This window comes from Dendrobium catenatum, unplaced genomic scaffold, assembly GCF_001605985.2.
Source record: "Dendrobium catenatum unplaced genomic scaffold, ASM160598v2 fragScaff_scaffold_71, whole genome shotgun sequence".
In the NCBI taxonomy this organism is placed as follows: Eukaryota; Viridiplantae; Streptophyta; class Magnoliopsida; order Asparagales; family Orchidaceae; genus Dendrobium; species Dendrobium catenatum.
In genome coordinates, this window is record NW_021318533.1 from 1,483,602 (window position 1) to 1,507,076 (window position 23,475).

General features: G+C 33.8%; 1 protein-coding gene across 5 annotated transcripts in view; it reads left to right on the forward strand.

Annotated features, from left to right (window-relative positions):
* Nucleotides 1-12,077, forward strand: part of LOC110097052 (protein GUCD1) — a 39,790-nt gene extending 27,713 nt beyond the window's left edge. For 4 of the 5 annotated variants that reach the window (XM_020823266.2, XM_020823265.2, XM_020823267.2 and 1 more), the window contains exon 10: nucleotides 11,827-12,077. In XM_020823266.2, coding sequence (XP_020678925.1) covers nucleotides 11,827-11,874 — 48 coding nt within the window. In that variant the 3' untranslated portion in view covers nucleotides 11,875-12,077. Of the gene's footprint in view, nucleotides 1-7,874; nucleotides 7,944-11,826 lie in introns of all 5 variants that reach the window. The other variant, XR_002303159.2, reaches the window with a different exon arrangement.
* The last annotated feature ends 11,398 nt before the right edge of the window (nucleotides 12,078-23,475 follow it).

Genomic DNA, 23,475 nt, shown 5'->3' on the forward strand with positions numbered 1-23,475 from the left:
TGCTAAAAGATGACCATATAAACCACACTTATAATAAGATCCAATTGGTTTTGTTCTAAATACTCCTTTTCCTTTTTCATTATCTTGAGCTTCATTAGGTTTTGGTAGAAGATTTGGATTTGAAGAAGTTGACCTTATGAAAGCTTGTGAAGTTTGTGTTTTACTTCCTATAGATTGCTTAGGTTTGGTTGGATCAAATTTTTTATTGTTATTTCTTTGTTGTTGTTTTTCAATTGTCAATGCCATACGATGGGTTGATAGAAAACAGTCGCCAAAAACCAAGAAAGCTGCAATGACAGTGCAAATTTTACAAAATATGTAGGAAAATCAGGGAGAAAACACTTGAAATTCAATAATAGAAGAAGAGAAATAACCCGATACAAGGAATCTTCAATTCGAGAAGAAGATTCAGCTCTCCAAATCTCTGGCCAATGTTTAGAGCCCAAAACTAAAACAAAGATCCCAAATTTCATATTCAAATTCAAGATAATTCTAACCCTAGCTAGACAAGACTAATTAAAGCAAAATGACAAAAGTTTAATCCCTAAATACCCCCTAATCTGAAATTTCCCTCCAATACAAAGCTTAATTATTGCATGGGCCCCATCTACTTAGCCGCCCCCTTCTCTCTTTGGTTCCACCCCCCTTGGGCCCACCTCCTGTATACCGGAACCAGTCCTATAGGGACTAGTTCAATTGGTTCAGCGACACCCCTTAGGCCGGTCTAACATTACCCCCGTCTCAAAGACTCACCTTGTCCTCAAGGTGAAATGAAGGGAATTGATGCTTCTCATACGATTCCCAAGTGGCATCAAAGTTGGGAATGCCCCTCCATTTAATCAGCACTTCTTTGTTTCCCTCTTTACTTGATCTCACCCCTTTTAGCTCTAGTGATTCTAAGACTACTTCCAACTCCTCCATCAGTGTTGCTGGTAACTATGCACTAACTGTATGTTCCCCTAGAGCTTTCCTCAACTGTGACACATGTACTACTGGGTGTACGGTGGCGGAGGGGGGTAACTTCAACCGGTACGCCACAGCTCCAATCCTTTCCACTGTCTCGTAGGGCCAGAAATACCTTGGGGCCAATTTCTCTTTCCTCCTGTGGGCCACTATCTTCTGTCTCTAGGGTCGCAGTTTTAAGAACACCCTCTCCCCCACATCGAATTGGATGTCTCCTATGTGCATTTGTCTACTTCTTCATTATATGTTGCGCCATCTACAAGTGCCTCTTTAATTCCTTTAGCACCCTATTCCTTTCCTCCAAGTGTCAGTCCACTAACGATATTGGGGTGCTTCCTTATCCAAAATGAATCAAGTGTGGGGGTCCCTTCCATACAATACTTTAAAAGGGGTCATCTGAGAAGCTGAGTGGTACGATGCATTGTATCAATATTCAGCCCATGCTAACCACTTGGCCCACATCCTTGGTGTTTCAAAAGCAAAACACCTCAAGTAAGTCTCCAAATCTGTTGACTACCTCTGTTTGCCCATCCATCTGATGGTGGTAGGCGGTGCTTCTCTTAAGAACTGTACCCTGCAACCTGAACAGCTCCCTCCAAAACTGGTTGAGAAACACCTTATCTCGATCAAAAACTATCGACTCTAGAATCCTATGCAATCTAATCATCTTCCTGATAAATGATGTAGCCACTGTAACTATGATGTAGTGGTGTCGTAAGGGAATGAAATGTGCATATTCACTCAGCATGTCAACCACCACCATAATGACTGTTAATCCCTTATATCGTGGTAGGTCATCTATGAAATCCATGGATACTTCCTCCCATACCTTGTTTGGAAGTGCTAAGGGGTGTAGTAACCCCTTGGGGCCATAGCCATATACTTGTTTCTTCAGCACACCTCACACCTCGCCACTATCTCCTCCACATTCTTATGGATACCCTTTTAGTACAATTCAACCTCCAATCTTTTGTATGTCTTATGTATCCTGAAATGGCTGCCAACCGCACTCCCATAGAACTCCTGCATTTGGTGGGGAATATGGATGGAGGTTCGTGGCATCACGAATCTCCCTTGGTACAATAGCCTATCTCCCACAAGGGAATAGCTTGAGTGGCTGCTTCTATCCTTTAGCAAGTCCATCCGAATTTTCTTCAACTCCTCGTCATGCACGCTTTTTTCCTTAATAGTCCCCCAATCCACCATCAGGGGTACTGAAATGGTCATCTCCTAGAGCTCTCCCCCACACCTAGATAAGGAATCAGCCACCTTATTCTCTAACAGTGGTCGGTATTGGATCTCAAAATCATATCCCAAGAGTTTTGACAACCACCTTTGATGTTCCTCAGTCACCATCCTCTACTCTAGCAGATATTTCAAGCTCCTTGATTTGTCCTGACGATGAAGTGCCATCCTAGCAGGTAATGGTTAACACGATGGCCATCAATTCTCTTTCATATACAAACTTCAGGCTAGCTCAAGCTATCAAAACTTGGCTAAAGTAGGCTATGGATCTATGATTATGCATCAGAACTGTCCCCATCTAGATGCATGTCTCCACCACAAAAGTCTGACCGAAATCTGGTAAAGCCAAAATCGGTACTGTGGTCATTGCCTTTTTCAATCTCTCAAAAGCCTGGATAGCCGCTTCTCCCCACAAGAAGCTATCATTCTTTAACTGCTCTGTCAAAGGTCAGGTTATGTTGATGTACCCCTTCACAAACCTTTGATAGTAACCCATCAATCTTAGGAAAACCCTCAGCTCTCTCAAGTTCCTAGGTAAAGACCACTTCTGAATTGCTTCAAACTTGGCTTGATCGGCTGCAACCCTTCATGAGATACCACGTTCCCCAAGTACTCCACCCTAGCCTATGCGAAGCTACACTTCTTCAGGTTGGCCTTTAACTGATGCTCCTCTAGAACTTCAAAGACCACCCTCGAATGTTCCAGATGCTCCCCTTCATTCTTGTTGTATACCAATATGTCATCAAAGAAAACTAAGACAAACTTCTGGAGGTACGGCCAGAACATCCTGTCCATCAAGGACTAGAAAGTAGCAGGAGTGTTAGTAAGCCTAAAAGGTATCACCAAAAACTCGTAGAGTCGTAGTGCACCTCGTGTGTCTTGAAAGCTGTCTTATGAATATCTTTCTCTTTCATTCTGATTTGATGATAGTCCGACTTCAAGTCCAACTTGAAAAACACCATTGCTCCATACAGCTCATCAAGTAGCTCATCAATCACAGGAATAAAAAATCTATCTAGCACAGACTCCTTATTCAAGGCCCTATAATCCACACAAAACCACAAGCTCCCATCCTTCTTCTAAACCAATAGGACTAGACTGGACAAAGGATTCACACTTGGCCTGATGATCCCCGCCTCCAACATCTCACAGATCAGCTTCTCTATCTGATCCTTTTGAATTTGAGGGTAGTGATACAGACGAACACTGATTGGTGACACCTCTTCTTTCAGTGTAATGGCATACTCTAGCTCCCTCTATGGGGTAGGCCTTGGGGTGGTGTAAAAACACCCTTGAACTGTTGAATGAGTGATTGTACTAACAAAGGAATGTCTCCCTCTGCCTCCAATGCCACCCCTTCTAAGCTCTGAAGTTCCACCATGATCCCTCCCCACACCTCCTATATGGTCTTGACCATGGCCTTGAGATACACCATGGCTCTAGATAATGCTACATCTCCCTGAATCACCACCCTCCTTCCTTCCACTTTCAGTTCCATCCTCAACGCTCCCCATTTTACCTTGGTATCTCTCAAGGTCTGCTGTCACTTTATCACTAAGATGACATCAGTGCTTTCCAATTTCAAGAGAATGAAATACTCCCTCACCTCAATCCCCTGAATAGTTAACACTACTCTCCTACATACTCATCTACCCATCTCCACCTTCCCTGTGCCCATCATCACCCCATAAGCCCTTGGTGTCCACTAGATTCACCCCCAACAGATCAAAAATCTGATTAGAGATGAAATTATGGGTGGCCCCACTATCGGTCTAGCACCACCACCTCTCTATCAGCTATTCCTCCCTTCACCTTCATGGTGTGATTCAAGGTGAATCTCACCACAGAGTTTAAAGAGAATTCGACCATGCCCAGATGCAGCTTCTCCTCTTTCTCTTCCACTGGCCCACTCTCACCTCCCTCTTCAGCTTCATCATCATCACAGACGGTGAGAATTTGAAGGATTCGGTCCTTGCACCTATGCTCTAGCGTGTACTTATCGTCACATATGAAGCACAACCCTTTGCCTGCTTCTCCTACAGCTCCTCAATAAGTTTTTTGAAATTCCCCCCAAATCCCCCTCCTCTAGTCTTCTCCTTTGAGACTTCTCTTAGATTCCCCGATGCGGGCCCTTGGCAGCTAAGAAGGTGGTGGTCATCCTATATGATCCCCCCTGAACTACTGCCCCTGGCCCCCCTCTCCAGCTACTTTTGGTCCTCCACCAACTGTGCCAACTCCATGGCCTCCCCTAAGTCACGTGGCCTCATCACTCTAACTGCTGCTTGGATCTACTATTTAAGCCCCTTCATGAAATTCCCCTCTAACACTGTCTCTGAAAGTCGATCTAGCCTGCTGGCAAGGTACTCGAACCTGTCACGGTACTTTGCCACAGTTCCCTCCTTTATCGGGGAGAAGAACTGCTCATAGAAGTCTCATCCCCTATTAGTTTGGAAACGTTTTAGTAAACAATCTTTGAACTCCCTTCAACTTTGAATGTGTGGGCCGGATCTACCATTAGCCGCCCCCCTCTCTAACGTTCGGTCCCCCACCCCCCCCCCCCCCTCGACGCCCTGCCGTCCTGTAGGACAGTTACCGATCCAATAGGGGACCGGTTCAGTTGGTTCAGCCGGCCCCCTTGGGTCGGTCTAACATAGGCCTCATCGAGTTTGATTATGTGGTGAAGATTTAGTTGATCTTGGATTAACCACTTAAGTCCATTGATATATTGAGTTATGGTTCGTCCTCAGGTTCATTTTAATCATTTATAGATTGCAGTTTGTAAAAATCTTCAGTGTATTCTTCTATAGATCGAGTTCCTTGGTGGATGTTATTGTATTCTTGGAATAAGGTTCGGAAATGGTCAGGAGGCAAAAACTTTCCCTACATTTCTTTTTCATTCTACCCCAGGTTTAAATTTTCTCTTTGTCTCTCCTTATTATATTATTTTGAAGGTTTTTCCACCATGGTAACGCATGTCCAATCAATTTTAAACTAGCAAACCTACCTTTTTTGTTCAGGGATTTCTTTCTATTCAAAAAATTGATCCATTTTCTCAACACATTCAATGAATTGTTCAGATTGTAATTTTCCTCCAAATTCGGTGATGTCTTTTAAATCTATTTTAATCCCATGGTCCCATTGTCTATTGTTTATATTTTGGTTTCGTGGTGCTTCATCATCACTTTCATTGTTTTGATTATGAACATTGTTTACATTTAGAGTAGCTATGGTATTAACCAATGTTTTCAATTGTTGTTGTAAGTTAGTTATTTGTTGCATAATCATTTGTTGTCAATCCGCTTGTTAATTGTTTTGGTTGCCCCTTTTAAAAAAAAAATAGAAAGGAAGACACGCACATGACAACCTAATTCTCTGATATCAAATTGATGAAACATAGGCTCTTAAGCCAAGTAAGAGACCACTAGGAATGCAAATGATAAGACAGCGGGAAAAAGGAAAAGACAGCAAGGAAACTTAGTGGTTATCAGCGAAACTAAGTGGACAACAGGGAAAATGAAAAGCCATAGAAGAAAAGGAGCAAGAAAAACAAGTGAAAAGCTAATGGAATGAACTTACCTAAAAGCACCGAACCCAAGCGTGATCATGAGTTGTTTTACATCATAGGACCATACAAAATAAACTTACATAGCATCCAAAAACATAACAACAACAACAACAAGCCTTTATCCCACTACGTGGGGTCGGCTACATGAATCCTTTTTCTCCATTGTGTCCTATTAAAAGTCAAATTCTCGTTTAAATCTAATAAAGAAAGGTCATTCCTAATATTTTCTAACCAAGTCTTTTTAGGTCTACCCCTACCTTTCTTAACATAAGTCAAATCTAATACCTCTACTCTCCCCCCCTTGGGCCGGTCTAACATAGGTCTCATCAATTTTGATTATGTGGTGAAGATTTAGTTGATCTTGGATTAACCACTTGAGTCCATTGATGTATTGAGTTATGATTCGTTCCTCATATTCATTTTAATCATTTATAGATTGTAGTTTGTAAAAATCTTCAGTGTATTCTTCTATAGATCGAGTTCCTTGGTGGATGTTATTATATTCTTGGAATAAGGTTCGGAAATGGTCAGGAGGCAAAAACTTTCCCTGCATTTCTTTTTCATTCTACCCCGGGTTTAAATTTTCTCTTTGTCTCACCTTATTATATTATTTTGAAGGTTTTTTCACCAAGTTAACGCATATCTAGTCAGTTTTAAACTAGCAAACCTAGCTTTTTTGTTCAGTGATTTCTTTCTATTCAAAAAATTGATCCATTTTCTCAAGACATTCAATGAATTGTTCAGGTTGTAATTTTTCACCAAATTTGGTTATGTCTATTTTAATCCCATGGTCCCATTGTCTATTGTTTATATTTTGGTTTCGTGGTGCTTCATCATCACTTTCATTGTTTTGATTATGAACGTTGTTTACATTTAGAGTAGCTATGATATTAACCAATGTTTTCAATTGTTGTTGTAAGCTAGCTATTTGTTGCATAATCATTTGTTGTCAATCCGCTTGTTAATTGTTTTGGTTGTCCCTTTTTTTAAAAAATAGAAAGGAAGTCACGCACATGACAACCTAATTCTCTGATATCAAATTGATGAAACATAGGCTCTTAAGCCAAGTAAGAGACCACTAGGAATGCAAATGATAAGACAGCAAGAAAAAGGAAAAGACAACAAGGAAACCGAGTGGTTATCAGAGAAACTAAGTGGACAATAGAGAAAATGAAAAGCCACAGAAGAAAAGGAGCAAGAAAAATAATTGAAAAGCTAATGGAATGAACTTACCTAAAAGCACTGAACCTAAGCGTGATCATGAGTTGTTTTACATCATAGGACCATACAAAATAAACTTACATAGCATCCAAAAACATAAGAAAATAAAAATAACATAAAAGACATTAAAATAATAAATCGTTATTGCATCCGCATCAGAGGCTTGAGGCATTCATTAGGTTACTCTAAACCACGATAGTTTTGCTGAAAATATTTGTGGCGAGTAGCCATTAATTAGTAGCATGTGTCGGATGACAAGGGATTAGCGTGAGGGCAAAGAGATTATGATTTTGTTTTTGTCATAAAGGAGCATGATCAATGTTAAAGAAAGTTGGTTGATTTGACTGAATTCTTTTGCAAGTAAAATCCACCTTTTGGTGTATTTCATCCACATAAAAAAAAAATAATACATAACCCTAATTTTACTTTGAACCAAACACCAAAAAATATTGGAACTCTTGCAAACCCATTACACTCTAGCTTGAAGTCCTAATGATTACCTTTGGCTTATTTTGAAGTCTTTCTTTTTTCATGAGCAACTTAATAATCATTTCCATTATTAACATCATCCACCTTGTCCTAATTATTCTCGATCATTTTTGCTTAATTTTATTCATGTTGAATACTTTGTTAAATGGTAACTATATTTTCACAAGTCTAGTCACGCATTCTAACCATGTGACCTTTAGTCCTTTATTTCTTTCTGTTCTTTTGAAATGAAAATTTGGCCTTACTTGTTACCAAGAAACCATCAATTTAATTTTATTCCATAGTTATAATTATTAGTCTTATTGGTGCTTCTACTTTAATTGTATATGGTCAAACCATCTAATATATTTTTATTATTTTTATTTTGATAATGAATCCTAATACTTTACAGACCACCTGAATACTTTCGACCAAGCAACCTCTAACTTCAAGTATTGTTGATTACGTTCAGCTTCTTCTTGTAAGAGTTTTGTTTTTCTATGAGCAACTTAATAATCATTTCCACCAGCATCATCATTAGCTTGATACTAGTATTTTGAGTTAGTATAATGGTATTTCATTCATATTGAATGCTTTGTGAAATATTAAACATAATTTAACAAGTATCGTTACACATTCTAACCATTATATCTTTTGTCCATTATTTTCTTTCTAATCCTTTCAAAATGAAAATTTAGCCTAAGTTAATCGTTACCAATAAACCATCAATTTAATTTGGTTATTCGAAAATGTCTTAATTATAATCATCAGTCTTATTTGTGTTTTTTTTAGCCGATGTAGTGGGATAAAAGTCTGTTATTTTTGTTTTTAGTCTTATTGGTGTTCTACTCTTAATTTTATATGCCCAAACACTTAGTCAATTTTTACTATTTAATCTTCAATGAGTTACGCCCTTTTCGTCTTTTTTAAATGATCCTTTCTCTCTATTATCGCCCATGTTTTCCTATTTCCATCTTACCATGTTATTTTATATTACACTCTAACTTGGCTGCTCAGGACTTATTTGTTGTCCAAAACTTGAATACTGATAAGATAGATTCAATCTTAAATGGAATACTCTTTGAGTTTCCATGATATCCTCTTACCCACTATTTTGAAAGCTCTTCTCTTTCTTACCATGTAGATTTAACTATTGTTATTATGCTCTCATCTTTATTCTCATTCTTTTATAATAACTTCAAGTTAGTTTAGACCTATTTTAACCAAGTATTACTTATCTTTCAATTATATCAAATTTTATATCACTTCTCATACACTATCGGTAAATGTTGCTCCATAGAATTTTTTTTTCTTGAAATTAACTTTATTATTCAATATTGTCGTGTTTTTTACTAGGTTTGTATATTATTGCCATCCCCATTAGTATGTTGTGTTTGATTCAACATGTAATTATCATAATTGTAAACAACCATTTTTTATTAAAGACTAATACCTTAATACTTATGTTCTAGTTTTTTATATCCTCGGTTATTAGGTTTTAATTAAACAATTTCATAAAATAATATTACAATATCTACCCTAAACCCTAAAACAGAAAATTTATCTCATGGGCCTGAAGCTTTATTTTTATGTTTCTTCAAATTTAAGTTAACCTTATTAATACATGATATAATTCAAGATTATTTCTAATTTTCTTTCCAATATTTTTTTGAACTGTTGTTTAATAATTTCTTAAAAAACATAATTGTCATCCCTTGGTCTCTTTGTTTAAGCCAAGTTTATTTTTTTATAATGCCCTTTGATGTTTACAAAGTAGTAGACCTTTGATGCTAGATGGATTAGGGTTAGTATTTTTTAATGCAATTAGAATAAAATAGTACATGTATTATCCACACAAGAAAATTTAGGATTTTTAGATCACAAACCAATAAATAAGCCTATAATTTGCTTTACTTTAAATGTTAACAATCAATATTAGAATCATAATTCAAATATTAATAAAATGGGTGAAATAAATAAATAAAATGAACAAGAATTTAGGACCATGTAAAATCAATGAGCAATCATAATTTAATTCTCACACAAGAATTTCAATTTTGCCAAATTTGAAGAAAATCAAGAGCACTAACAAGTCAACATCAAATTAGATGAAATAAGAATAAGGAGTGAAGTTATAAAATTAGGCCTTATACCGAGAAGAGTCATACTATAGTATAGCACAATTATGGTGTTAAGTAGGCAAGGGCTTGTTAAAGCATCCCCTGCTAATGAGATGCTGCCATTGTTTTAAAAAAAAATTGTAACATACGATGTGGAACCTGTTTTATTCTGATATGATAGAAATTATTCAAAATGAGATTTCTTTTAATTTTACGAGTCCATCCTTTTTCAGTATTGCGTGCTCCATGGAAACAATTGTCCAGGATTGAAACATCCATATATGCATGAGCTTCAAACATTGATATTGATGGAAGAAGTGAATACTATTGACAATATAGTTCAAAAAATATACATGTGCATAAACAAAAGTTTTAGTACTATCTGATTGTTGGCAAGACATAAGAAGTCAAACTGTCATCAACAATCCTAATGGAATGATATTTTTGAAATATGTTGATACATCTATGTTTATTAAAGATGGACCATTGCTATTCACGTTGCTTGATGATATTGTTGAGATAGTTAGAGAACATCTTGTTATTCAATTGGTTACAGAAAATGCAAGTGCATATATAACAGCCAAGAGGATGAACATCTATAATGGATTCCTTGTGTAGCCCATTGTCTCGATTTGATGCTAGAAAAGTTTGGAGACTTACCATAACATAAAAATACTTTTTACCACAACATAAAATACTTTGATTAAACGAAAAAAGAGTTAGCAATTTATCAACAGCCATAAATGGGTGTTGATTTAAATAAGACACTAATAAAGATCTTTTTAGAACATCCATCACAAATTGGCTACTGCTTATTTGACTTTATGAAGTATGATGGCGAGAGGAATCAATTAAGGCAATGTTTACTTCCCAAGAGTTGAATGCTAGTACATGAGCCAAAAATATATGAAGGAAAATACATGAAAACAATTTTCTTAAAAGATAATATTTTTTGGCTTAAAATAATTATACCAATAGCATTAATGCACGTCGTTGACATCATTGTCGACACCCATTCACTTCATTGCCTATTGTTGCGAATAATGTCAACACACACGACATCACTTATGAAGTTGATGCATGTCGTCATTACCAAATCTGACTTCTGATATCAATATCAATAATAATATAATGTATCAACATATTTCTCAATTATGTGGAAGGATAATATTTATAATGGATGACAAATACTTATAAAAGCATTTCATCTGTGTAGTGCTCTGTTTTATTTTTTATTTTTTCCTTTTTTAAGTTTTTCACGTAAAACTTTGATGTTCATTACAACTATCTTTTTATTTCTATGTATGTTGGATTTTTTAACAAAGCTAAAATGAATGTTTTATACCGTTGTGAATCTTCTGGCATGTAACAGTGATGATTCAAAACTCAAAATGAATGGTAAAAAATAGATTTAATACCTTATGTAGTACTAAAATGTATGAATACAAAATGAGGTATTAAATGCATATCATGGAGGCTTGAGATCGGAAATTCCTAAGTTCAGCCTTTCAGGTAACTTCTTTCATGATAATAAAAAAATAAATAAAGGGTAACTTCTTTCATGATGATATATATATTGGAGCAAGTACTTCTACTATATTGATTATGGATTTTGAAATGTGAACACTACTCAAAGGAGAGCTAATTCCTCAATTTGGTGATGGCAGTCTTTTTTTTTTGGTGATGGCAGTCCTAAGGGTTCCTTTTACAATTTTAGTTTCAGCAATTTCAGTTTTTAATCTTCTTTAAAGGGAATAGTGGTCCAGACACTCGGACAGTAATTTCCTGCTTTCAACCCTCTTCAAAAAAGAACTATAAACAATGCCTCCGTTGTAGTTGTTACGATTTGCTGTTACTTGTCATACCATATTATCTTATGGAGATCATGAAGCCCGCAGCATATTTTTCTCAGTTGCTGTTTGATTTCTACCCAAGCATCTGTAAATCTCAAATCAAAATCACTTCGATGTGCTTATCAAACATTACTTTGCTTTGCTCTGTAAGAGCATTAATCATCTGCGCCTATTTTTTCTCAGTTTTTAAGGCTTCGTTTGGGACGACTTTTTTTTATTACTCCTCAAAGCATTTTTTTAGTACAAAATTTTTTCTTTTTATACTAAAAAAACTACTTTAAGAAGCAACAAAAAAACTGTCTCAAACGAAGCCTAAGTCTGCACGATTCAAAGAGCACCATTTTTCTTACAAATGTAATAAAATATCTTATAATTCTGTTCTCTATGTCAGGTTTCATTGAAGGAGAAGCCACATACAATATCTCACTTGAGCTGCTAGAAGTAAAATATTTGATGTCCCTTTCCATGACCCAAAGCACCATCCATCAATTTGTCGTCTGTCTATTTGGTCAATTGTTTGGTTTGCATGCACTGTAAGCAAACCTTATTTCTTGTATCATTTGTATATTGTCTCGTCATTCGTTGATCCAATTGTAAATGACAATTATCCGATATATAAAAGAAATACATCTTTTTGATTTAGTTGCCCCCTCCGTCATTTTTCTTACTGTAGTAGCTTAAGCTTCAAAGAATTGAACTATAGATGGATAGAGGCGGTGGCTTAGTGGTTGGGTTGAGCTTCTTCCACTGTTGGGCTCGTGACTTTATTATTATTATTATGTTACTGTTCTTCCTGAACCGAACAAACAAGCCCAACCTTGACCGGTTCAGGTTTGTAGGAGGCGGGCTAAGCTGCCTCCTTAGAAAGCCGCCCAAGCATGTGGACCCCCCTAGGGCTGCAAATAGAGAGAGGGAAGGGGACGGCTAATGCATAGGAAAACTATTTTGAATTTGGTTTATTTTAGGAAGTTTTTTATTGACTTTTATTAGGAAGATATGTATTAAAAGATGAGGAGAGGCTAGGGTTATGGCATGCATGATTATTGTTTTCTCTTAGAATTCTCTTTGTGGCTTTGAGCTCTTGATTCATCATCTAGAGATTGGGAGAAAACGATCCTCCTCTTGTTCTTACTTTTGATTTGATTCCTATAATACAATCTACCGTTTTTTTATTGTTTTCATTGAAGATCTTGAAGTTTTCTCGTCAATTTCACCAATTATTATTTAGTTTACTTGCGAACTTAAGTATTTCTCATTAGGGTTACTTACTAACTCAAGTATTAAAAAGATAAATAAATAAATAAGATCAGAACAGTAGTCATGCAGCAGGCATTCCTGCAATGTACTTGCAATACTAAATTAAGCCCCTGCAACTATCTTAAGTCTGAACTACTCCTTGATTCTTCAGAGTTTGTCTTTTGCTGGCATATTCAATGCAGGTTTTGATTAATGTGGTCGGTATGAATTATTGTTTGCTTTAACTGGAAGCCATGTACTTACTCAATGTGTTAGGCCAACTACATCAATATTTCCTAATCTCAGGTCAAAAACTATCTAATCAACTACACATAGTGCAAGAATGGCCATATAATTTTAAATATGCAATGTTGTGCCTATGGTTCTCAACCAATTGCTTTATCAAGCATATAATTCAATGATTGCTGGTGACTTGGGTGTGACTTGTGGACTACCACACAAAGTGGTTTGGTGGAGCAAAATATTGGTTGGTCCAAAGTTCCATCATCATTATATTAGTTTATTAGAATGTCCCATAAGCAAATGTTTGTTCTACCCTAAGGTGCTTCCTAGTAAAGTGAGTTGGCTAACTATTTCTTTTACTAAAACATTAGAAAACTTGGTGATTTAAAAAAGTTGGCTCTAACATTTCGACCGAATTTTCGCATTCATTCGTTGGGTTGGAAAAATAAATCTCGTGTGTAAAAATGATCTTCGATATTTATACGTTGAGTTTGATTATCCATTGTGCGCATGAGAAGATAAACAAGATGCCTTGAGGGTTTCACCTCAAAAATATTTTTTAAATGTTAATCTTTGCCGAGTAAAAAGAAAACAAATAAAATTTTAGAATAATTTAGATTTCGTTGAGGATGATTTTCTTACTACTTTTTAAATTATCTTTTTAGTTTAAAATTTTCTTAAGAGCAATAAAAAAATAGTCTCAAATGAAGCTTAATCTAGCCCCTTTTAAAATAAAGAAAATCTAGGATCCTCGCCTTATCTTGTTGATGGATTATTTAGAAGCTCTTTAATAAATGTTCTTTTATTGCTTCAACAAATTTTATGATGAAATTGTAAGTTTTGTCAATTTTGAAGTTTGTGTTGAATCTGATCTTCCTATTTGATTATTAGATCACCATATTTTTGTTGATGATGAACAAATGGGCCAATTTTTATTATTATAAGATCATGCTAATAGCAAATTGAATTAAACAATTGGAATCTAACTCTAGTAGTGAGATCAACGACAAAATAATTTTTATATCAATTTTGATGATTGATTTCACATGATTCTTATAGCCATGGAGCACCTTCAAAACTAAATTGATAACCAACTCCTCTGATTCCCATTGCATAGAGAGAGAGAGAGAGAGAGAGAGAGAGAGAATTTGAATTATATTCTAGCAAATCATTGTTGACTCAAAATCAATGCAAGATGGTCAAACCAAGTACCATGGCCTGAAACTCGACCAATTAAAATAACCACTTCTCTTATTTCAAGAAGAACCAAAGCCTCCATCTCTACTATTTCCTTAACCAAATTATTTTATGGCTTCATTTGGGACGCTTTCTCGCTGCTTCTTAGAGCAGCTTTCTAGTACAAAAATTTAAAATTTTGAATTAGAAAGTAGCTTTAAGAAGCATCAAAAAAGTCGTCCTAAACAAAACCTATATCTTTCAAATCATCATTCCAATACATCAATGGTTCACCAAAACATAAAAAAAAAAAAAAAAACTATTATCCTCCTCCTATCATCTACTAAGGCTGTCGGTACCACGAATCTTCCACAACAATTATTTGCTAATGTTAACTATTATCTATTTGTTCTCACTTGAATCTGAAGAATGTGTGGATCTGGCTTACAATGGACCATCAAGAACTGCCTACAGAACTTGGAATTTTCTGTAAATCCAGCTTGATATTCCCTATTAAAAAATTCCATTTTTTTTTTCTTTTCAAGTAGGAGAGATTTAAGGCTATCTATGTTGGTCCAAAGTTGGTTCGGGCTTATTTAATTCCACTTAGGCATCTGTCCTGTAGTTAATTTATTGCGGTTCGGCTTTTTCTCAAGCAACTGTGTATTTGTATTGTGCTGTGGTAGGCCCATAATATTGGCCCAGAACTGCTAATTGTCTGGGTCGGAGTGACCCGACAATATTATAGTTTCTATTTTGAGCTTAGATTGGATCAGAAGAATAATTCAAATGCAGGTTTGACTTGAAAATGTTATTGGGTCGGGTCAGATCTGGCTCATATTCAATAAGTCAAGGGCTCGAGGTTATGGAAGTGGGCTTATTGAGAAAGGAGTAGGTTAAGTTGTTATGGAGGGCCATCTAATGCCTAATTGTCAGTGAACTAAGTGGTTTGGTAAGTAGGATTAGATTAAATAAGTTGGTGTTATGTATGATAAATTATTGTATTTAACATAAGAGAGAGATATAGAACATTTAAGTGTTTTTTGTTGTTTTTTGTTCCTTATGTATAAAAGTAAGATGAATGATTTATTTTAGATGGTTAAATGTTGGCATGTTACTTGGATAATTTTGTATAATATTGCCTCTTATATTATTATTGTCATTTATCAATCACTTACTATTATTTTTCAATAACATTCAACACTTTTGAAGAGAGGATTCTAACACTTTTGGTGATCATAAAAGAAAAAAAATATATCGTATTAATGTCTTTTATCGTCAGTTAAATAGTATGTGCGTTGATCGAATATATATATTGATTTCATGTTCATTTAAATTCTCAATAGTAGATTGAAATATACTTGCCCCTTTCTCATCATTAAAATTCTTATATAAATCAAGCATATCTCTTGGTCCTCTTACAATATTCTATAAAGAGAAGCTAAGAGGCACATCAACTTTTTTTTTATTTCTCATTGTTTTATATAATTATATATGAGGTTGGCAAGTAATAGTTTAGGTAATAACACTCATTATAAAGATTTGCAACCAATTCAGGACTTTATGTGAATAAGATTTATACAAAAATTATCTTCAAATATTCTAAAAAATATTAAGAAATTCGATATCAACTTTGCAATCAAATTGGTTAAGAGAATTAGGATCCATATATATATAATAATATCACACTAGCTTAGAGATTAATTTTTAGTATATTTTTTAGAGAATAATATCTCTATCTAGCACCCCCATCTTAACTATTAAAGGGAATTAATTAAGGTTTAGAAAAACCTCAATCTATGATTCTTAATTTTTTTTTTACTTTGTACACAATCCTTACTTTGTGTTTGAGATCACCGTTACACCCTTTGATCTTACAATATATTTATCATGGAATGCTTTCTTGTTCTTTTAAATCTCTTATTAATTGAAACTTCATCCTATACCACTCCTTTAAAATCCACGACATTTGAGTCCACAATTGCTCTCATTGTTATAAAATGTGATGTCATGTACAATTAACCATCTTTACTTGTATGTGTTATCACCATAAAACTCTCAGTCGCATTCTAAGAATTAATACATAAATATAAGATATAATATTCTTCATATTTAACTATCTAATCAAGATTAAGTTCTTTTTTAAGCTTGATAGTGCATCACATTTTAAGCTCCCACATAGTATCATTAATTATCTTGATTTGTATATTATTAACTAATATTTATTATTTAATTATTAGTAAGATGATTTTTCTTATAATCTCATAAAGAATAGATAGTCATCAATTATTTATGTAGAATAAAATGAAATGATGCACTTGAGTCCAAGATCTAAGACTTCATAGGATTATCAACACTGAATATGAGTGCATTGTATATTTCTTCATCTATAATGTTTATATAATCAGCTATTTGATTTAAAACCCAATCTCTATGAAAAAATCACTTTTTTCATATGACAAATCCAACGTACACAAATATGGCCTTTAGATTGAATCTTTTACTATTCCATAGAGATTGGGTTTTATATATATATATGGAATAGTTCTCATAACACTATGTATGATCTTCTAGTGCGACATGTTAAAGGTAATTCTCTTTATTAGTGATAAATGAACAACTTCTAACTCCTATATGTCCAAGAGGTCTTAATCCTTTTAACTAATGGTAATGGGACTTGATTTCAAGAGAAGATGTAGCCCTCCTAATAAAATATATTTTTTATCTACATCTTCCAATGCCAAAAGCTTATCATCAAACACATTGATATTGGCATTTACATCTTCAAATATCATATCTCCCACTTTTCTTGTAGAACTTTAAAACTACATTAGCTTTGATATCAATTGTTAGTAATTAACAACAAAGTATATGCATGAGAACAATAAAAGATGCGAGGACAAAAATACATATAATTTAAAACTATAAAGAAATGACCATAAAATAAATTACAGCTTAAGTCTACAAGGATGGTTCGATAATATAATTATGTGGTTTAGTAACATTCACCCATATCTACAATCATATAAGAAGTTGATTCTAATATTTGTAGAAATATTTAAAGGATATAGCTATTTGATCCAATAAATATGTAGTCTTTTCTTTTAACTTTCTAGCCACTAAAAACAGTATAGTTTGACAAAAATATTGTTTGATAAAAATATTACTAATATTTTGTTTATTGTGAATTTAGATTAGGTGATAAATTTAGGAGCAATTGTTTTTTTGTTAAGATAAGGAGTCTTTAGGAGGCTATAACTAAATTTTAATGTAGCTTCTTGTTATTCAATTAATTTTGTATTCTTGATTTTCAACAAAGTGAGAGAGCTCCATTCAGTTAATAAAATACTCTTTGTAGAAATTTATGATAGATCGTATATATTTATTTTTATTGACATTCGTTGATTGCTAGTTGATAAAATTTAGAATATGGAATTAATTTTTATTTCTTTATGTGTTGTGTTAGTTATGCCTATATATATATATATATATATATATATATATATATATTATAGTGTATCATAATTAGATGTATAATATGTTACTTTCTAGTAGAAAATGTTTGCTCTAGTATTTGGATCTGCATGGTTCCAACTAAGATTGAGCAAATTAGATTACGTTGCTAAAAAGTCATCAAGATTATTTGTCTAAGTGCTCAAAGCTACTCATCTTAGCATTCACTCCCATAGTCGACTGGATGGGTAATCCAAAATTATTCATTTACCTACTCACCATAACTCGATGAATACGAATAAAGTCTGTAGGTGACTTCATGAGGACCCATCCTTATTTTGGAAACCACATTGGGCATTCAATGTAATCATATAGCTACATCAAGCAATTATTTATTGCAACTATTAATAAGACCTCACCATCTAATTTACTATTATTTAAATGTAACATTTCCTAATGTGTTAAGCCTCAACCCCCAACTATAAATAGGTTTGTCAAACATAGGAGATTATTGAAATAATATACTATCTAGCAATTCAATAACGAATCACAAAGCTTATCTCTTCATGTTCCTTTGCATTCTCTCTCATTACTTTGATCTCTCTTTTGTGAGTAATGTCTTGTTATTGCAAACGAATAAATTTGGGTCTAACAAATATGGCTATAGAAATAGATTTTTATAGTTATCTTACTAAATCTATTTGTCACAATCTAACCTGATAAAACCCACAAACTAGACATATTTTATCGTGTTGAGCTGTAACAGGCGAATCTCAAGATTTATTTTTTTGAAAGTTTTTAGAAATCTTCTTCCAATTAACCTTAAAAATAACAATAAACACAGAGCTACTAATAAAATCCAATATTGAAAATAAACTAATCCATAAGATTTGTTTTTTAATTATCATTAAAAATGCATATGCAAACATAGTGCATGGCTATAATCAAAAGCTACATAGCAGAATAAAAAATAAATAAATAATGGTTGTGTAAAAATTAAAAGAAGAAATACTTATAGACTTAGATCATATTTCTTACAATTGTTATTCAACAAGTCCTTCCCCTTTCCGAGGCCCGACAAATATAATACAAAATAATGGTGAGCTAGCTAAAATAACTCAGCAGACCATAAATACCGTTCTAAATTTTTAAATATTTTTTTATTAAATATCTTTAAAATTTATTAAATATAATATAACAATTTACTGTGTTGAGCAAAATAAAATAAAAGTGTAGCACTTATTAAATGATTCAAATAATAATACTTAGCAGTTAAATAAACTAAAATTTCATCTGAACTTTATCGCATAGAATATAATGTAATAAGATTCCTCTAGTCCCTGATATAATCTAAAGATTATGGCCCCTCATAATGACCAACAAAATTCCCCATCCTTCAAACAGAATAAAAAATTCTGACCTCTTGTGACTCCCAACAAAATAAATTTTAGAGAGTTTCAGATTCTCGACATCAGACAAAATCCAAAGGATTCTAGCCCCTCACATCTTCCGACAGATATTTCGTCTCATATCAATACTCAAATGCTTCATTTAATATAATACATAATTTATTGTAGTGTAATAATTAAAGTATAAATGAACTCAGTACAAAATTCTCCAATTTGGTATAATGGTGGGCAATAGAATACATTATTGAGCAAAAATGTATTATTTCAAAGTTTTACCAAATTATCAAGGATCATGCAAATGTTGTTTTAGAATTTTAATTATACTACAACAATTTTTTTTGGGTTTATGATTATTTTCTATTAAATTAAAAAAGCTCATATTTTAAAATACTAGGTGTAAAATTTTCATAAAATATTCAAAATATTCGGAATGTCAATATCTATAACATAAAAAAGTTATATGGTCATAGTTTTACAATGAGGAATTATCTTTATATTTTGGTAACATAAATATAAATTTAATTAAATTTTTTGAAAAAACTTCATATTCTTGAAAACTTAAATAGGCATATTATGACATACCTTAAATTAGACAGAATTCAAAACATATGAAAATGACCCAAAGCAGCTTAAAACAAACTTCTCTCTCCAAAATCCTTCGCTATCCCTTTCTAGTTTTTTGGCTTGCATAAAACGATTGAAGGAATAGTGGAAAAAAAGACATTAATAAGTGCAGAAATTGGCAATGTTGTGAAAACGAGACTGAACATTAAACCAGAAGAATGAGAGATTCACGATTTGATGGTTCGATCAAGGTTAAAAAATGAAAAAAAAATTAAACATAATAAAAATTTATAAAGCATAAAACTTTCTTAATTAATTAAAAAATTTTCATTTATGAAATCACAAGTTAGCAAGGAAACATGACACAAGGTTAAATAATTATTTTCATGCAAAGAAGAAAAACATCAACAACAACATATAATGAAGTTTAACACAAAATGTAATTATATATAAAAGATCAAGTGATCATCCCATATAGTAATAAAAATATAATAAATTAATTCAATTAAAAAATGTAAAAAAAAAAACACCAGTAAACATGCACTATCACAAATAATGCAAAAAAAAAAAGAAATCAAATTAGAGCTTCTTTAAGGAGAATAAGTGAAGATGTTCAAATAATAGAAAAGTTCACCAAATATTTTCCTTAGTATTAGTAAGCTTAAAATGGTTTATGCTTCATACTTCGATTTTGATCAGCAAGTAAAACTATAAATATTTGTTACTGAAAATTTTTAAGAGGAGCCTATTCTCTTCCCTTGTTGTCCTGCACCCTAATTTTTTGTTCTTTTTCTCTCTAATAAAAATCTAAATCCTAAAATCATAAACTAACTAATTTGATAGATAAAATAATTAATATTGAATAAGACTGAAATATATGGAAATAAAATCAAAAATCAAAAGCTCAAGTAATTGATACAATAAATTTTTATTTACTTGCTAAAGAAATCTTATATTTTTGGTTGGTAGCCGCGATGAAGAATAGCTGCGAAGGAGGTTTGAGTATTGATTGAGGTTAGAGGAGATGCTGATGATGATGAATAATGTTGGTGTGATGAATAGCATGAAGACCCCTTCGCCTCACACAGCATATCGCACTTGGGAACGAACTAGGTCTGGCAGGGACTGGGTCAAGAACAGAAGAATATGAATAGAGAATATGTATTGATTTAAAAAATAGATTTTTTTTAATTTGAATCGTTTGATCTAAAATCAATGGCTCAAATTTGGGCATTTGTTAATAGAGAATATATAATGATATAGAGTGAATTTTAACATTTTTTCTATCACGAAGAACCAAAGCACATAGATAAAAAAGAATATAACATACACCATAGTTTTTACCGGAAAACTTTAAAAAGAGAAAAGACCATGAAGTACGATTTAGAAAAAAAATTATCCACTATATAAATAGATTGCATGAGTCGGTTATCCCATTTTTTTGGAGAAGATAAGATTGCTAGGCGGCTAGCATTAGTTAGATGATAGTGGCAACCCATTGATTGTGATAGGGAGATGTCAGCCTAATAGTGATTGTTATATAATGATAGTCAAATAACTATAGTCGAATAATAACAGTGAGGTGATAGTGGTTAGATAATTGTAGTCAAACGACCGTGGACAATTAATAATAGTTACACAATAGTGGTCGAATGTCAATAACCAGATGATGACGGTGGTTGACGTTGAGGTCAAACATCAAGCTTAGCTCTAGGGTTGTTCAGATCTCTAAGCTCTCTCCCTGATCTTCAAGTATAGGTCTCTCTCTTGTGTAGAATGAGATTCTATTTATAGTATTTTTAGAGTGAGCATTTTGATAAATTTGATAAAAATTTCATAATACACTATTAAAAGGCTCATATTAAATCCTTTAATCATAAAATATTTATTTAGCATTTAAGTGCATTAATGATCTTAGAATTAAGTGATATTTAGCTTGTTAGATTCGCTATATCAAGTCGTTCGTTCTGGCCATAAGCACACAAGATTTGATACCATGTGATCCTTCCACTAATATATCAAAGTTTTTAACTATTCTTCAAGTGCTTAATTTAAGTTTATTCGAATTTAGATTGGATCACCTTTAGTTTTGTTAGATTTGTTTCATCAATATGCTCAATTTGATTATAAATTTGTTGAAGTCAGGTTTCAGATGATTCTAAATTTAATATCTAAAATTTTTCATATATTTTGCACTGAATTTTCTTAAGGCATATCAATACCAATTTGATAATTGCCTAAGAAATAATTTATTTATTTTTTTCCTCCTCTAGAAGCTTTAATAATTTATTTTGATGTATATTAGGCTACAAGTAGGCCTAAATTAAATTAAAAAATAAATAAATAGATGCATAGATTAATCATGTTTTGTTGTGTACGCGAATTATTCTTACATTAAATAAGAGCATTACGACACTCCTTAAAAATGTACGCATAAATATATTTGAAATCCACTTTTTAAAGTGGACAACTAAATTATGAAATAAATACCGCATATATCTTATTTACTTCATAGTTAATGTGAAATTAATTTTGATATAACTTTTTTAAGAGTATGAGATTTCTCATCAAATAATACGATTTATTATAAATACTGAGATCAATAAATGAAAATATTTTGTATCGAATTTATGATAAAAAATTTATTAAGATAATATTTAAAAAATTATGAAATTTATTTTCAAATAAGCATAAAATATAGATAATTAATTAATATTTATATTCTATTTATCCTAAAATAAATTTAAAAATTTTATATTTTAATATGTTCTTACTTAAATTCTATTTATTGATACTCTTCACAGCTGTTAAGAATATAACGTTTTTTTTAAAAAAAAAAACTGATACGTCTTCAAAAAAATATCTTGTTCGGGCACGAATCTCGATGCAAAATCAAGTTGGAAACTTCCGAAATTAAAATTGGGACCATCCGAACTCCGATTTCAGCAAAACTTACAGTCAAACTTAACGTCTCGGGAATACGAACCCAACGACACCAAATCCAACTTAATCCGAGCCCAAATGGGTCCAAATAAAGGGTTAGAAGCAATATTGGAAGGTTCGAACCACAATTTGGATTACCAAACTATTTCCAAACATAACGTGCTTATAGTTGAATCAAGCGGCTCGACAAGACGAATCCAACGAACCCAAGATCACCGAATTATGACATCACTAGGACATTCAAATATCCATCAAAAGGTACATGATAAAGGGATTCAATATCGACCGTTCATCCAATCACTCCCCATTTGCCCTTGATCTCCCACCTATTATGGTCCATGACACTCCAAAAATCTATAAATAGAGCCCCATTTTCTCTTGAAAAGGGACCTTGAAGCCAAAGGATTCAAAAGAGAGATCGGAGATCACTCTTGCCTCATTGCTCCTCCTCAACTACCGCCTGAGTTCTGCTGGACCACTGCCTGACGTCGTTGCTTCGCCGCACCACCACGATGCCCTCACCTCTGGCGGACCACCACTTGAGGCCCTGAACTCCGTCGGACCACCACTTGAGGCACTCACCTCCGCCGGACCACCAGTTGAGGCCTTGAGCTCCGCCGGATCACCACTTGAAGCCCTCACCTCCGTCGGACCACCACTTGAGGCCCTGAGCTCCATCGGACCATCGCTTGAGGCCCTCACCTCGACCGGACCTCCACTTGAGGCCCTGAGCTCCGTCGGACCACAACCTGAGGCTCAAACTTCTGCCTAACCACCACTTGAGGTCCTTACCTCCGCCGAACCACCACTTGAGGCCCTGAGTTCCGCCGGACCGCCATTTGAGGTCCAGACTTCTGTCTGACCATCACCTGAGGCCCGGAGTTCAACCAGGCCACCACTTGATACTCGGAGTAAACCCAGAGTTCTGTCAAACCATCACTTGACTCCAGGAGTTTCGCCGGACCACCGCCCGACGCTGAAGTTCTGTCAAACCAACACTAGGCTACCAACTAACA